Raw genomic sequence first — 13,851 nt, 5'->3', positions numbered from 1 at the left:
TCGGGCAGGAGAGAGGAGGGCTCTGCCCTTCGGAATAAGGAAATTCCCCAGGAGCGTTGGTTTCTTGGCTGTTGTCCTTCATGCGGATGCTCCTCGGCTCTGCTGAATCGCCTTATCGCTTTGCATTCGCTGTGGCCACACTGATGTGGAGCGTCCGTCACCTTTTCCTATCCCCGGCGCGCCGTGCTGCTTGCTTCGCAGAGGGGTGGCCTCGCCGGGGTCTGCGGCTCTGACGGGGAGCCGTGGTCCATCTCGCAGGCCAGGAGGTGCAGGGTTTGAGGCTGTGTTTGGAAAATTCCTGCATGCCCCATGTTTCTGGTAGCTGGAGCAGAACTCTCCAGGCATCCAAAATTGGCATCCGCTTTCGAAAGCTGAGGCTTCGCCGCGAGGTCTGTTGGCGCTCCAGGACGGGGCTGAGCCGGGAGCTCTGCCCTCCGGGGCCGCAGGACCTCGTGCTCCTGCTCTGCCGATAAGTTCATCAGCTCAGGGAACAGCTTTCTCGGGGCTTAGTCTGGGGTGGGGAATACGCTCCTGAAGCGGTGATAGACCTTCTCAAATGTTTGCTCCAAGAGCCAGGAGCATTCCTCTGACCTATCTTCTCTAATGTAAACAAGGAGAAGTATTTACATTTAAAAACTAAATACTGAAAACCAAAGCCCTTTCCAAATAAACCATTCTGCTGCGCGCGGAGCTGCCCCGGGGGCTGGCGAGGATGAGGGAGCAAACAGACCAGGCTGTGACAGATGGGAGTCACGTTGGTCTGGTCGTGCATAGCTGCGAGGTGCTGGTGCCTGCAGGGATGGGGATGCCGGGATGGGGATGCCGGGGTGGGATGCCGGGGTGGGATGCCGTGAGTGCCTGTGGCCATCGGAGCGGGGCCAGGCGGGCGGGACCCAGAGGTGGTCACGATTTGGGATTCCTGAGCCTGATGACAGCACCCACTCCTTCCCTGCTCTCTTTGCCTCCACGCTCTCTTTTTTCTGTTCCGTGGTGGCAGTCCGTGGCTGAAGGGGACAGGAGGGGAAATTCTCGGACTTGGGAATACGCTGTCCCCCACCCCCATCCGTGTTGGTTTTCCTTCCCCCGGCAGGCATTGGTGTGCCATGTCTTCTCATCTCTCCCTGGCGCAGCGGTTCACACACACAAATCCTTTGGTCTCACAAGGATAACTAGGCTGGCAGAGAACAGTTTTAAAATGCCTAAAGCCAAGGGAGCGTTTCCAGCCTGCAGCCAGAAGAGTAAGGACATCTGAGCTTTGCTTCTGTACTGCCTCTGAAGGAAGTAGAGCTTTCAGTCCTCTGTGTTCATGATAGGTATGGGATGACATATGCATGTATCCTATTTCTCTCGTTTTTCCGTTAAAATGAAACATATTCTTTAGAGGGTTGGAATATTTTCCATATTTGGATCATGGACGGCCAGTTGTGCATTGCTATTGTGAGAGCTGGACAAGTACTGCAAAACCCCCCAGCCTTTTCCATGCATGCAAATATTTATGTGCCTTCTTCAGTGCCTTATGCCTGTTCATAATCTTTGTGAATTTCTTCATTTAAACATTTACTTGGGTATTGGAGCAATGCGGGTTTTCTGGCATTAATTTTTATGAAGGGTGAATTTCACAGTTACAGGCGTAAGTGTTGGAGAAAAGCAGATGGTTTATTTGGTTTATTCTTCCCCAAAGTCTTAGACCTCCCTCCAGCCAGGGGCCAGAAACCCGCGGCCGCGGGGTGTATCTGGGCGGTTGGGGCTGCAGAATCGCCGGCCCGGGGGCACCCTCGGGGCTCAGTGGGAGCAGGGACCCCAGCTCGGGCAGTGCCAGCCCACCTCCACACCTCTGCCACGTCTGCTTCGGTCCCTGAGTGCTGCCAAGAGGAGAGCGGGTGAAGTTCTCTGCCCTGCATTTGCAGGCAGCAACAAAGACAGGATCAAATGGGCCCATTTGGGCTAGAAACCTGCGGCTCTAGGCATTGTTCAGAATTTCTGGGTGATTTTTGAAGTGTTATCATGTGCAGAAGCCACAGCTTCTAAGCAGAAAAAGAACCCAAATGCCTAACATAAAATCATCTGTAACGAACTGTTATTCATATAATTCAAATCCTCCATTATTTATAGAGCACCGCGAGAGCATCCAGCTCCTCGCAAACATGAAACAAGCCCTGAGCTGCATATAAATCACAGGGACGGATCCTCTCAAGCCTCACGTCGTGGGTAAGAGGTGGGGGACCAGCAATGCCCATTTGGGGCTGCCCTGACCTCCGGGGTGGGTGAGAGCCATCGCAGCGACGCGGCTCAACAGATTGTAGGGGAAACCCAGAGACCTCCCTCGCCGCATCCCGGGGCTGGTGGCTCCCAGGGGATTTCTCAGAGCCACCGCAGCTCTGTGGGCTGCTCGTTTGGTTTGAAAAACATGTTTGCTCCCAGGTTCCCATCCAGGAGAGTGCGATGTCTCCAGCTCTGGTCTGCACTGGGAGATTTCGGCCCATTGCCGGTGATGGGGCTGCGGTGCCGTGGCTGCAGATCCCCGTCCAAGCCTGGAGTCAGGCGCCCCGGGGACGCGGTGCCTGCTGGGGGGCTGGTGGGCTTGCTCCTGCCCCACCGGGTGCCCGTAAAGTGCTTTGAGGTCCTTAGGGGGACATGCAGCCACGTGCTCAGATGAGACCCCAGGAGGGGACCCTGGGTGCCTTTTGCAGCCAAAACCCAAACCCAAGCCTTTTTTTACCCCTCTCTATTATTCCATCGCTCTGCGTTTCTCTTCTCCATTTCTGAAGCTCTTTACAGGCTAAATGCATCCCCAGCATACCTGGCCCTGCCTCTCGCACCCCCTCGGTCCCTGCCCTGGCATTCCAGCTCCGGGGCCACTTTGCTCTTGGCACACCCCAAGCTGAGCCCCGTGCCCGTCCCGCGGACTGCATCTCGTCGGAAAAAAAATGCCCATCCCCGCACAGTTTTTTGTTTTGGGAAAAGCTGTTGAGTAGGGCCGAGGAAACAAGAAGAATCGCAGCCCTATTGGTGTCGTGTTTAGAGAGGAACTGGGTTCTCACTGTGTCAACAGCACTTGGCGTGAAAGTGGCCGTTGTGTGGCGAGACACTGCTCCTTTCACCCCGCGCGCCCCAGCTGCTGGGAGCCGGGCGCTGTTTTGACGGACAGAGCGAGTGCGACGCCGACAGTTGTTTTAATTTCCAGCCAGTTGCAGGCATCGCTCCCGGGGCCCGAGGGGAGCGGCCAGCCCCCGGCTGTGCTGGGGACGGCAATAATTATTTACAGTATTTGATAATAGAGATGTAAATAGAGGGCCAGTGCAGGAGCACCGCGCTGCGGCGTCAGGACAGGCAATGCAAACGTACCGTGCCTGCCCGAGGTGGCGAGGGGCGGGCTGGAAAGGTTAAAGTGGAGTTTCTTCACTGGAGTCAAGCGGCGACCCGTGGTTAAAGCTGGGTGTCATTTTGGAGCCGTTGGGGTTTTCGGTGCTGATAAACGGGCCAGGACTGTGCTACACCTCGGCGTCGTGCAGGGGTGGGCGACCTTTGGGGTGGGTGATACAAGCGAGGGGGGGGCTGCAGCAGCGATCCGGGTTGGGGTTCCCGCAGGCACTTCCCCTTCTCTTCTGCTCCAGTATCTCTGGCCTGGGAGAGACAGGCAGCCCGCAGCGGGGACACGCATGGGGTGGCCAAGTCCACGCTGGTGCTGGAAGGGCTCAGGAGGAGCGAGCAGCGGAATACCCATGGAGGCTAAATAATCTGCCAACCTGCAAAATCCCAATGATTTTTATTCCCTGCCAGCTTTCCTCCCCGAAGCAGCTTCCCCCGCGGCGAGTGTAAGATAGCAAGCTGTAAATCAGGGAGGAGAGGACGCAGGTTTCACCCTGGAGCATCCCTGGGGGGCTGGGAGGTTCCTGGTGCCAGGGGCCAGCCGGGTTCCAGGCTGCGGCTCCGCTGCGCCCGTCATTCATGGCGTGGCTGCGCCCGAGGGATGCAGTGACTTCGTGGCTCAGTCCCCAATATTTCCTCCTCGTGGCTGACTTCTGCGTGGATGCTGAAACAAATTCATTTGTGAATCGCTGTTGTGTTACTCGCCTCAAAGCAGCGAAGCGGGATCCAGAGCAGCTCTCGCTTGGCTCCCCGCCGTGCGGTGAGGAGCTCTGAGCCCCTGTGTTTGCTTCCTCCGCAGGTGTCCCGGGTGCCCGTGGAGTCCTGCGAGCAGTACACGACCTGCGGGGAGTGCCTGAGCTCGGGAGACCCCCACTGCGGCTGGTGCACCCTCCACCACATGTAAGTCCAGCCTTGGCTGTTTCGTTTGAGCTGCTGGTGGTGATCATAAACCCAGCTTTCGAAGCCACCACGCAATCTTTGCAAAAATGAATTAGGTTGAAGTTCCTTAAATCCATTCTTCCCTTCCCTGGACATTCACTGCATTGCAGCGCGGATGCCATTGAGAATTCCTGAGCTCCTGTGAAGATGTAAAGAAGAACAAATTCCTGCTGTAGGGTTTAGTATTTAGGAGAAGGTGGCATGGAGACGATGCGAAAGCAGAATTTAAAGCGGTGGGAGCAAAGGCCTCCTGTTTTGCACACTCCTGCTTGCCCAAGCCGCGAGTCCCTCCCAATTAACGGGGAATGTTTAAAGGCAACAGCAGACTTGATTGTATGAGTGGGACTTTGCTTTCAGAGAGGTTACAGCGCTGGAATGGAGCGGGGCAGAGCACCAAGCCCTTTTAGGTGTATTGGGATGAGATATTTAAGTTCTGCGTGGCAAGGTGAGCGGCTGCGTGCTCCCGCCGTCCCCCGTGGGCAGAGCGGGCAGCGGGGCCGGGAGCTGGCAGCCCCTCACGCACTTCAGCAGCCACAAAGGGATAAGGGTTGGGGTGGGTTGGTTTTTTTTCAGGGGAGCTCCAGGAAACACTCTCTGCATTCAGGAGGTGTCTGTGTCCTTCCTTTCTCTCCCCTGCCATAATAACGATCACTTCCTAAGGCGGAAGGGGGACCACCGGGCAAAGGCGGATCGGAGGAGGAGGGGAAAGCCTCGAGCAGCGGAATAGCAATCCCTCCGGCCGCATGCCAGCCCCAGAGCAGCCCCGTTAAATGCGCGGCAGTCGGGGCGGAGGCAGAGTGCGGGGACCCGCGGCGGCGCTTGGCCACGTGCCTGAGGAGCAGGTGCCGGAGGGGGAGCGGGGGGCGGCAGCTCCTCCGCAGATCCGGCCTGGATTCGCCACCTGTGGGCTTTGGGGTGCAAACTCGCCCCCCGCAGCTTGCTCGGTTTGCGGAGTCCCTGCCAGGCTTGGGGAGATGCAGGAGAAGCATTGCAGCCGCTGGCCGGGAGCATCCCTGGGCATCCGGCGGGACCCCGCAGGCAGGGGATGGGGGCAGGGGCAAAGCGGCCCCCGCCAGCAGCACAGACACGTGGGGCACAGGCGCCCTGGGCATCTTCTTTATTTTTTAGCTTTTTTCTTTTCAACAAGCCTGTCCAGCCCTGCAGCTAAGCCACCATATGTGCTGTTGCGTCTGAAAGTCTTTACTGTCAGGGCGGCTTTGTCAGAAGGAAGTGATTGCCATCCCTTTGCCTCTTCCCTCGGGGCAGCCGTCCCCTCTGCCTTTCCAGCAGTTGGGACAAAAGCCATCTCAGCCTTTTGATAGGAAGAAATTGTTTGCTGTGAGGGTGGTGAGCCCCTGGCTCAGGTTGCCCAGAGAAGCTGTGGCTGCCCCATCCCTGGAGGGGTTCAAGGCCAGGTTGGACGGGGCTTGGAGCAACCTGGGCTGGTGGGAGGTGTCCCTGTCCGGGGCAGGGGGTGGCACTGGCTGGGCTTTCAGGTCCCTTCCAACCCAAACCATTCTGTGATTCTCTGATAAGGGAGGCGACAAGGAAGCGAGGAAAGGGGACATGCTCTACCCAGCATCTGGCCTGAGCTGCGGGTCTGTGGGTGCTCCCCAGAACCAGCTGCAGGGTACGAGAGCATCCGCTGACCTGGGGACAGTGGCCTTTTAGTGGCTGGTGCTGCTGCGCCGTGCAGCGGGAGGGGACGGGGGGTGAGGGCGTTTGGAGCTGCTCCGCAGACCTCTGCAGCAGCGCCTCTGCAAGGATCACCGAGTCCTGTCCTAATGCTAATGAACTGAATCTTCATAAACCACCTGGGAAACAGGTAAAGGTTGTTATCTTCATTTTGCCGAGAGAAAACTCTCAATGTCAAGAGGAGAGAAAAGTGTCATTTCCTCCGCCCTTTTGGCCATGACATTTCGGCATTAACCTATTCCCAAGAAGGGTTTCTTCCCTGATGGTATTTCTCAACCCTCCCTTCGAGCATCTGCACTTTCATGGCCTGCTTGGAGCAATGATCATTTTTTTTAGCTTTTGTCTTAAGCTGTAAATAATTGAGTTTATCTTGCTGTTCCTGAAGCCTCTGTCATATTTGTTTGGAGGCCTCAAGTGCCGGAGTGTTTGTATTTAATTTGTCATCTCTCTCCTCTAATTCTTACGTGTCCCTCCTGCCAGATGGACCAGCTGCTGCTTTGCTGAGCGGAAGGGCTGCGGGTCAGGGTGCGATGCTCACGCTGGGGCTTCTGAGGGCTGGTGAAAAGAGTGAGGGGCGGAAAAGGAGAAGTTTTTGTCCTTGAAAGAGCAAGGGAGCGGCTGGCTGCCGGCGCGAGCCTGGCTGTGGTAAACACCGGCACCGAGCCACACTCGGGGATTGAAATGCAGTTGTTTATTCCTGCTGCTTGCTGGGGGTTTTGCTCCTCGGGTTCGGGGGTAGCGAGACCCTCAGGCAGGTCGGGAATGCCTGGGCAGAGCTGTGTCCTGCGAGGAGCGGGACAGGGCAGCGCTCAGGCAGCTCCTCTCTGGGCACTCGGCAGCCACGTTTGCAATTGCCGGAGCTGGGAGCGCGGGCATGCAGGTACTGAGCTATCAGGGAGCCAAGACAAAATCAGAATTTTAAATGATGTGTTGGATGTCTGAACAGGTACAGTTGTGAGATAGATGGACAGACCACCGCTCCAATCCAGGTGGCATCAGGCAGCGCGTCCTGCCTTCCGTGCTGGCAGAGAGGAAAAATAGAGCAAAAGTGAAAGGATCTGAGTTGTCCTGGGATAAGCTGTCATTATCCAATATTACATAAAGCTTTCCTTGTGGGCTGGTTATGAATTTCTGTCTCGTAGAGGCCCGGTCAGGCTTGAGGCTGTGCTGCACGGTGGGGTGCTTGCATACACGTGTGCTTACCTGGAGTGAAGGGCAGTGATAGCGGCGACGCTGGTGAACGAGCTCCCTGTGAGGATTCCATCAGTGAGCTCCGGAGGCAGGACTCGGTCCTCCCGGCAGCACAGGCTGGCCGGGGTGGCTCTCGCGATGGACTTGGACCCAGGACGCAGCCCACGGGCTGGGCACGGCCACTGGAGCAGACCCAGAACTTCTGCCCTAAACGAGGTGCTTGATGAGGTGGTGGCCGTGGGCAGCACCTTGCGCCGGGCTCTGAGGAATCCTGGACATGGGAGATTTGAGAAGATGCTAAAAACCAGGAGGAAAGGCAAGGTGCTCATCCTGGAGGGCTCCTCTGCTCACTGGGGGACTCCGGGGCAGCATCGCGATGGCCGAGCATCCCGTCCCTGCCCAGCGCCTCCGCTGTGTCCCCCCCACCGGGGATGGGGATGAACACCCATGAGAGTTCATCCTCTCCATGTGAGAGAAGGATCTTCTGCTCCTCCTCTTCTACAGCCAGCGCTCCTTGGGAGCACGCGGCGGCCTCAAGGAGATTGTTAAAGAGTCTCTTCAGCCCAGTGGGATTTGAAACCTGCGAGACTTCCATATGCTGCTCTCTGCAAGTGTGTTATTGTCTACAGACCTATTTATCTCTGTTAGGGCTGTTGCCATAAATAGTATGATAAAAAAGAGCCATTCCAGCGAGTCAATGAGATAAAGGCTCCAGTCAAGAGCTCACTTTAAAGCTATCTTACAGATTCACTTAAACCTCAATAATTCTTCCTTTGGCAGCATTCATATTTAGCTCCATTATACTCCAAAAAAAAAAAAAGGAAAGAAACTCAGAGGGTGAGGAGGAGGACAGCAAGACTGTTTGCTGGGCATCCCACGGGTGGTTTGGAAAGGGAATGTGTAAACTCCGCTTTCCTCCATCAAGAGCAAACGGCCTCGCAGGGGGGATGGAGTCCACCCTGTCTGGTTTTGCCGGGTGCCTGTCAGGGGTCAGAGCTCGGCGCGGTGGCAAAGCTCAGCCTCTGCGTGGGCAGGGGGTGTTCTGTTCCTGCTGATGCGTGTGTGTGCCTGAGAGCGCCCGAGCCGCTCCCCAGGGGAACCAGGAGAACAAGCCGTTTGACAGCAGCACCTTGTTAATTTGAGTAACATATACACACCAGTAACTGTCAGAAGGGAACTTGCTGGTGGCACGTGGAGCTGGTGACAGCATCTCGATCCTCTGACCTTTGCGCCACCGTTTGAAATAGGGTCCAAGATCAGCAGTGAGTGAAAAGCGATAAAGTTTGCTGATACCTTGTGAAGACCATTAGCACCAAAAGGCCAATGTGTCATCTGTGCCCGGGGAAGGGGCCTGGAAGAAAAAGATTTCCACCAAATGACATAAAATAGAAGATCGCTGAGGGATGCCAGTGCTGTGCCGCAGTCTCGGGGATCCGCTTTGAAACGCTGATAATTCTTCCTTGGTTTCCCAGCGGGTGCTCCTCTACCTGCTGGAAGCAACTTCACTTTGCGCCACTGGAGGACACCTGCAATAGAAAAACCGGGGTAAGGTGCCACCCTGGAGCTCGCGGGATGTGAGGAGCAGTCCTAGTCACTTCGGCATGCTCGGCAGCTTGCATTCCTGACGGCGGGCATGGGAGAGAGCTGGGAGCCCAAGGCGTGAAACCGGCCAAAGCATCAGCTGGCAGCTGCCAGAAAGTCCCGTCCCTGGCCCTGCCACGCTCCTCAGCTCCAGGAGGAGACGATTAATGAACTATGTGTTTTTGTTTTAATTAGAACGGAAGCATCGTCTTGTTACTGCCTGTTACTGCTTTACGGTTTAGTTTCTGTGCAGATTATGGATTTATGGCATGTAGGGGCCCCGGCCGAGCAGCAGCAGAGTGCCTGGTCACCCCGCACCCGCAGCGCCCGTCCTGGCACGGGGCACTTAGCAGCTCTGGATTGTGTCCCGGTGCAGGAGGGACCGGGAATCTCTCCTGAGATACTGTGATTTGTCTTTCCTCTGATCGCAGAATATTTTTCAGTGCCCTTTGGTCCTAACCTGGCGTCTGTGCCCGACGCCTGGTGCCGGCGCAGAGCATCGCCCTGCTGATGACTCCCCTTTCCCTCGGCCGAGGCTTTGCCCTCCTGCTTAGCTCGCCCCCGGTGCTGTTTGACATCTTCCCCGGGCGCTCTGGGGCTCTGATGTGTGCTCCTGTGTGGCAGGTGCTCCCCGAGGGACAGCTGCGAGCGAGCCGACGAGCCCTACCGATTTGCCGGCAGCATCAGCCAGTGCATGAGCATCACCGTGCAGCCCAGCAGCATCTCCGTCTCCCAGCACAGCCTCCCGGTAGGTGCTGCTGCCAGCAGGGAGGGGGGCGGCCCTGTCACTGGGAGGCATTTCCAGCATATTTCAGATTCACAGCGAACACTCCATTCTCCACCTTTTCTCCCTGCCCATCGGCACAAATGTTTTCCCATGAAGTCAGGCACTGGTGAGGAAAGGGGTCATCCGAGCCGGGGAAGAAGGGGGTGGGAATGGCAGAAACAAATTCCCCTTCCCCTTGGGCCTCAGCTCGCATTTCTCTTGGTCCGGTTTCATTAGCTGTTGAAAGGGAAGGCTTTGTTTCCCAAAAAGCTCATCTGTGAGCTGTGCTCAGGCCTGGCTCTCTGAAGCATCCCAGCTGCTGCTCTCCGAGCCCCCCAGCACCCCGCGGCAGCTGGCCTTGCTGCAGCCCCTTCCCGAGCCCCCCGCCCTCCCACACTCCGTGTCGGAATGGTGTGGGGCTCTTGGCAGGGGGCATGCGCCCCTTCAGGCACCACTTTGCCGTGGGGATGGTCCCCATTCGTGCTGGGGTCAGTCTCGTTTCTGCTGGCCATGCGGGCCGTGGGGGCTGCGGTGCGTGCGGGGGCTTGGGGGCACTCGCTGCTGCTCTCCCTCCCGAGAGGCAACGTGCTGCGGCTGCTGCCACAGGTGGCATTGAGGGTGGCGATGCTTCCGTCGAGCAGCCAAGGGGACAAAAAGCTGCCATTGCCACCTCTCTTGAACTGCAGTACCCAAAGGCTCAGCAAGGCGGTTTTGTGTCGGTAAAGAACCTGCATCCTTGGCTTTCATTTTCCTCCTCCGCTTCCCATGAAAGGGCAGCTGGCTGCCTCCTGTGGGCGGACGGGTAATTTAAGGGGGTCAGTATTGAATGGCAAAACAGCAGGTACTGAAAACGTGGAGGAAAGTCGGGCAGCTCTGCCCGCTAACAGATTGCTGGCTGTGTTTGGTTTCCCCCCCCCTCCCCGGCTGCAGCTCAGCCTGCTGGTGAGCGATGCTCCAGACCTGGCGGGCGGCGTCACCTGCCTCTTCGGGAACCTGACCGAGGTGGAAGGGAAGGTTTCGGGCAGCCGGGTTGTGTGTGTTTCGCCAGCAGCGAAAGATGTTCCTGCCATACCTGTGGATCAGGGTAAGTAACTGGCTTCTGGGCAGTCATGCGACATCTGTGCCACCACAAAGTGGAAGCATCTGCTGGGTGGAGCAGACCCTTTGGGGCTGCTGCTGGAGAAATCCATGCTCCTGTCAAAGACCGTTGAGTCCAGGGAGCTAGATGTGCTTTGTCCTTAAGGAATGCATCCCACACAGGCTGGGAGCAGGCAGCACCATATGCTTGCCCTGTCCCTACGCCCTCCCTGCGCTGCCAGACAGGTCCCCAAGACAGGACAGGAGCCGCCTGTCCCCCCCGGGGTGGCTCATGAGTGGGACAGGGGCTCCCAGCCTTCCCATGCTGGGTGGATCTGGAAAGCAGGAGCCCTCCCCTTGGCCTGGCTCAGCACCCACGAGTAGGTGGATGCAGTTTCTATTTTTCAGTCCTGATCTTTGGGTTGTTTCTTCATTAATGTCACTGCTGTCATATTTTCTCTTCCCATAACCAAAATGCTACTTGCTTAAAACTCATTTTCTCCTTGGCATCCTTCCAGGTGTCAACTGTGCTTCCCTGCCGCTATCTTTGTATTTCTAAGGCATTATATGGAGCCTGAGACTCCGTGAACACTGGGGGCCGAGAGCCACCGTGGTAGCAGACCAGTGTAGGCTTACCCACAGCAGCTCTGGAAGAGCAATCTGTTCTTAATTAACCCAGTGCTGAGGCTCCTGAAGAGCTTCACTAATGCCCTCGTTTCCAGCATTGTCTCTGATTCAGAGTAGACTGAATTAGTGTGTTTATACTGGAGACAGAATCCTTGTAGGGAACAGGATGAGAACCCACACTCATTTCAGCTGTGACCCAAGGCAGCCTTTAGACCCCAATGCCTTTTGCCATCGAGCCTGATTTGGTTTGGAGGCATCGCTGGAGCACCCTGGGGTGCTTGAAGGCAGGGTCTGGCCGGGGGGATGCTCAGCCCCCAGCTTGGGGAACTGCTGCAGACTCGCCCACGGGTGAGGGTCCTGATGGCAAGGAGATGAAAGCAACCTGACTTCCACCTTCAGCAGATGGCTCAGCATGCTGGCAGGCGGGGAGCGGGTGCCCCCGCGTCTGCTGTTGCTGCCTTCATTACTGCTGCGGGGACTGACGGGCTCTGGTTTGCGTCCCCAGACTGGTTCGGCGTGGTGCTGCAGCTGAAGTCGCGGGAGACGGGGAGGACGTTTGTCAGCACGGAGTTCAAGTTCTACAACTGCAGTGCCCACCAACTGTGAGTGCTCCCTCCCCATCTCCGAGAGGAGCCAAACACTGCATGAAAAGAGAAAGGGCTGGGAAATGGGTGCTGGGCTCCAGGACCAGCCTGGGGGGGTTATCGCGCTGCTTGGTTCAGCCAGCAGACACCTGCGGTAGAAGAGGAGCCCGCCGGTCCCTGCCTTCTCTGAACTCCTCTGGGTGCCTGTGGTGCTTTCTCTGCCTGGTGAGACGCAGGCGGAGTGAGCCTGAAAAAACCTTAACCTGCTGGTGCCCCCAAGCTGCGCGATCCCGCAACTGTGAACTCGGATCCAGCTTCACAGGCAGCTGGGCAAGGCAGCAGAGGGTCCAGGGCGGGGGGCAGCGGGGCGGTGGGCTGTGGGCAGCCGGAGGAGGCAGAGCCCTTCCACGCTGCACCAGCCAGGAGTGCAGGGTGCTGGCTGCTGTGAGGATGCTCCATGGGATGAGAGAAGAGGGCATGGCCACCCAAGGAGAGAGCGGCAGGGGCTGACCTGGAAGTCTCCAGCCCTGGGGTCTGAGCGCAGTGGTTTATTTTAGATGGGGTGAGCAGGAGCTCCCTGCCGCCTGCCTGCCCCCGGGCTTGGGGCAGAGCCCCCCTGAGAGCCCGATACAGCTGCCCAGGCATGTGGCAGGCACCATGGGATGCTCGGTGGAGGGGCTCCATGGGGGGCTCAGTGCTGCTGAGCATCATGGAAACCTATGCCCCATGGGCACATCTGCTGCTGGAAGGCGGCACGCAGCTGGCTGGCCTTAAAAACACATTTACAGACCTGAAGCGTTTATAGATTTCTCTCTGGAAACACAGCAAGCCCCAAAGCACCCAAATGAAGCGTGGGCAGGACCTGCCAGAAGTTGGATAGGAAAAGGCAGGCCTGACCCGCAGGGCTGGGCGGCATCTTGGGTGGCATCTCCGGCAGCCAGCTCTGCTCCGGGAGCGTGATTTGCTGCTGGAGCTGCCCGGTGGGAGTCAAGAAGTGCCAGCACAGGGTCACTCCCCATCTTTCTGCATTAGATTTGAAGCCTCAAGCCACACGACCTTCCCTGCTGCACTTGGAAGCGTGTGCTGATGGGCTTGGCTGGCCTGCGGTTTTTCTAGGCGTGCATTCAATTTTTTAAAATTTTGGTTTGAGCCATAGCACAGAGCAGGGGTAGCAGGATGAAAGGAGCCCTGTGAGTCCTTCAGACCCCTGTGCTGCCTCTCCTGGTGGTCTGTGTCCCTTACCCCCGTGATCCCTGCCCCCTGCCGCGCTGCCCCTCGCACACAGCTCTGTCCCTCCGTCCCTGTCCCTCAGTCAGGCTGTACGGCACCAGCCTCTCCTCTGGCTGCGAGCGTTTGCAGTCCAGCGGTTCCTCTGCATCCTTGTGTTTGGGAATTTGCATGAGGGATGGCAGTACCGGGAGCCCTATTTTCACTTAGGAGCAGAGGTTTGAATCAGGAGAGGCAATGCATCTTTTCTGGCCTGTCATTTGGCTTCATCTGAGCGTGCCTTTCTACCAGCTCCTGTTTGGAGATAAAGTACTAACGCGGTGGTAAATTCTGCAGCACTTACATCATCCCGAACTCGTTATCAGTGAGTTCAACAAGGGCAGGAGCCTGGCAGGAATGAATCACAGCATGCAAAAAGGAGGAAGGAATACAGGTGTCAGCCAGCAGAGGAGAGAGACCTATTGATCCTCAGACTCCTCACTGCAGCAGCGAGAGCGTTTGGAGAGGGCAGGGGAGCTGCCGAGCCCTTTCTGGCTGCGGGGCAGCACAAGAAGTGGTGGTGGTGGTGTGTGAAGCACGTACCCCCTGGGAGACGGCACTAGGCTGAGAGGTGGTGACCTGCTGTAAGCCTCTGAGAGCTCAGCATCCTGCCGGGAGCCCCTTGTCCTGCTCAGCCAGGGCTGAAAGCAGCAGCCAGAAACCCACGGTGCGGTGAGCGATGCTGAACCAAGCCCTTGGCCTGGGTGGTTAGAGAGGTCCTCCTCCCCCGGACCCAGCGGTGCGAGTGCGAGGGCA

General features: G+C 57.3%; 1 protein-coding gene across 1 annotated transcript in view; it reads left to right on the top strand.

Annotated features, from left to right (window-relative positions):
- The window catches only part of PLXNA2 (plexin A2), a 173,134-nt gene that overhangs the window by 98,880 nt on the left and 60,403 nt on the right, over nucleotides 1–13,851 (top strand). Inside the window, exons 5-8 of the mRNA XM_063356322.1 lie at nucleotides 4,169–4,269; nucleotides 9,400–9,523; nucleotides 10,472–10,625; nucleotides 11,751–11,847. Of these exons, the coding sequence (XP_063212392.1) occupies nucleotides 4,169–4,269; nucleotides 9,400–9,523; nucleotides 10,472–10,625; nucleotides 11,751–11,847 (476 nt within the window). The remainder of the gene's footprint in view (nucleotides 1–4,168; nucleotides 4,270–9,399; nucleotides 9,524–10,471; nucleotides 10,626–11,750; nucleotides 11,848–13,851) is intronic.

The sequence above is a fragment of the Chroicocephalus ridibundus genome, chromosome 20 (genome assembly GCF_963924245.1).
Source record: "Chroicocephalus ridibundus chromosome 20, bChrRid1.1, whole genome shotgun sequence".
Taxonomy (NCBI): Eukaryota; Metazoa; Chordata; class Aves; order Charadriiformes; family Laridae; genus Chroicocephalus; species Chroicocephalus ridibundus.
This window is presented reverse-complemented; position numbering and strand designations above follow the sequence as displayed.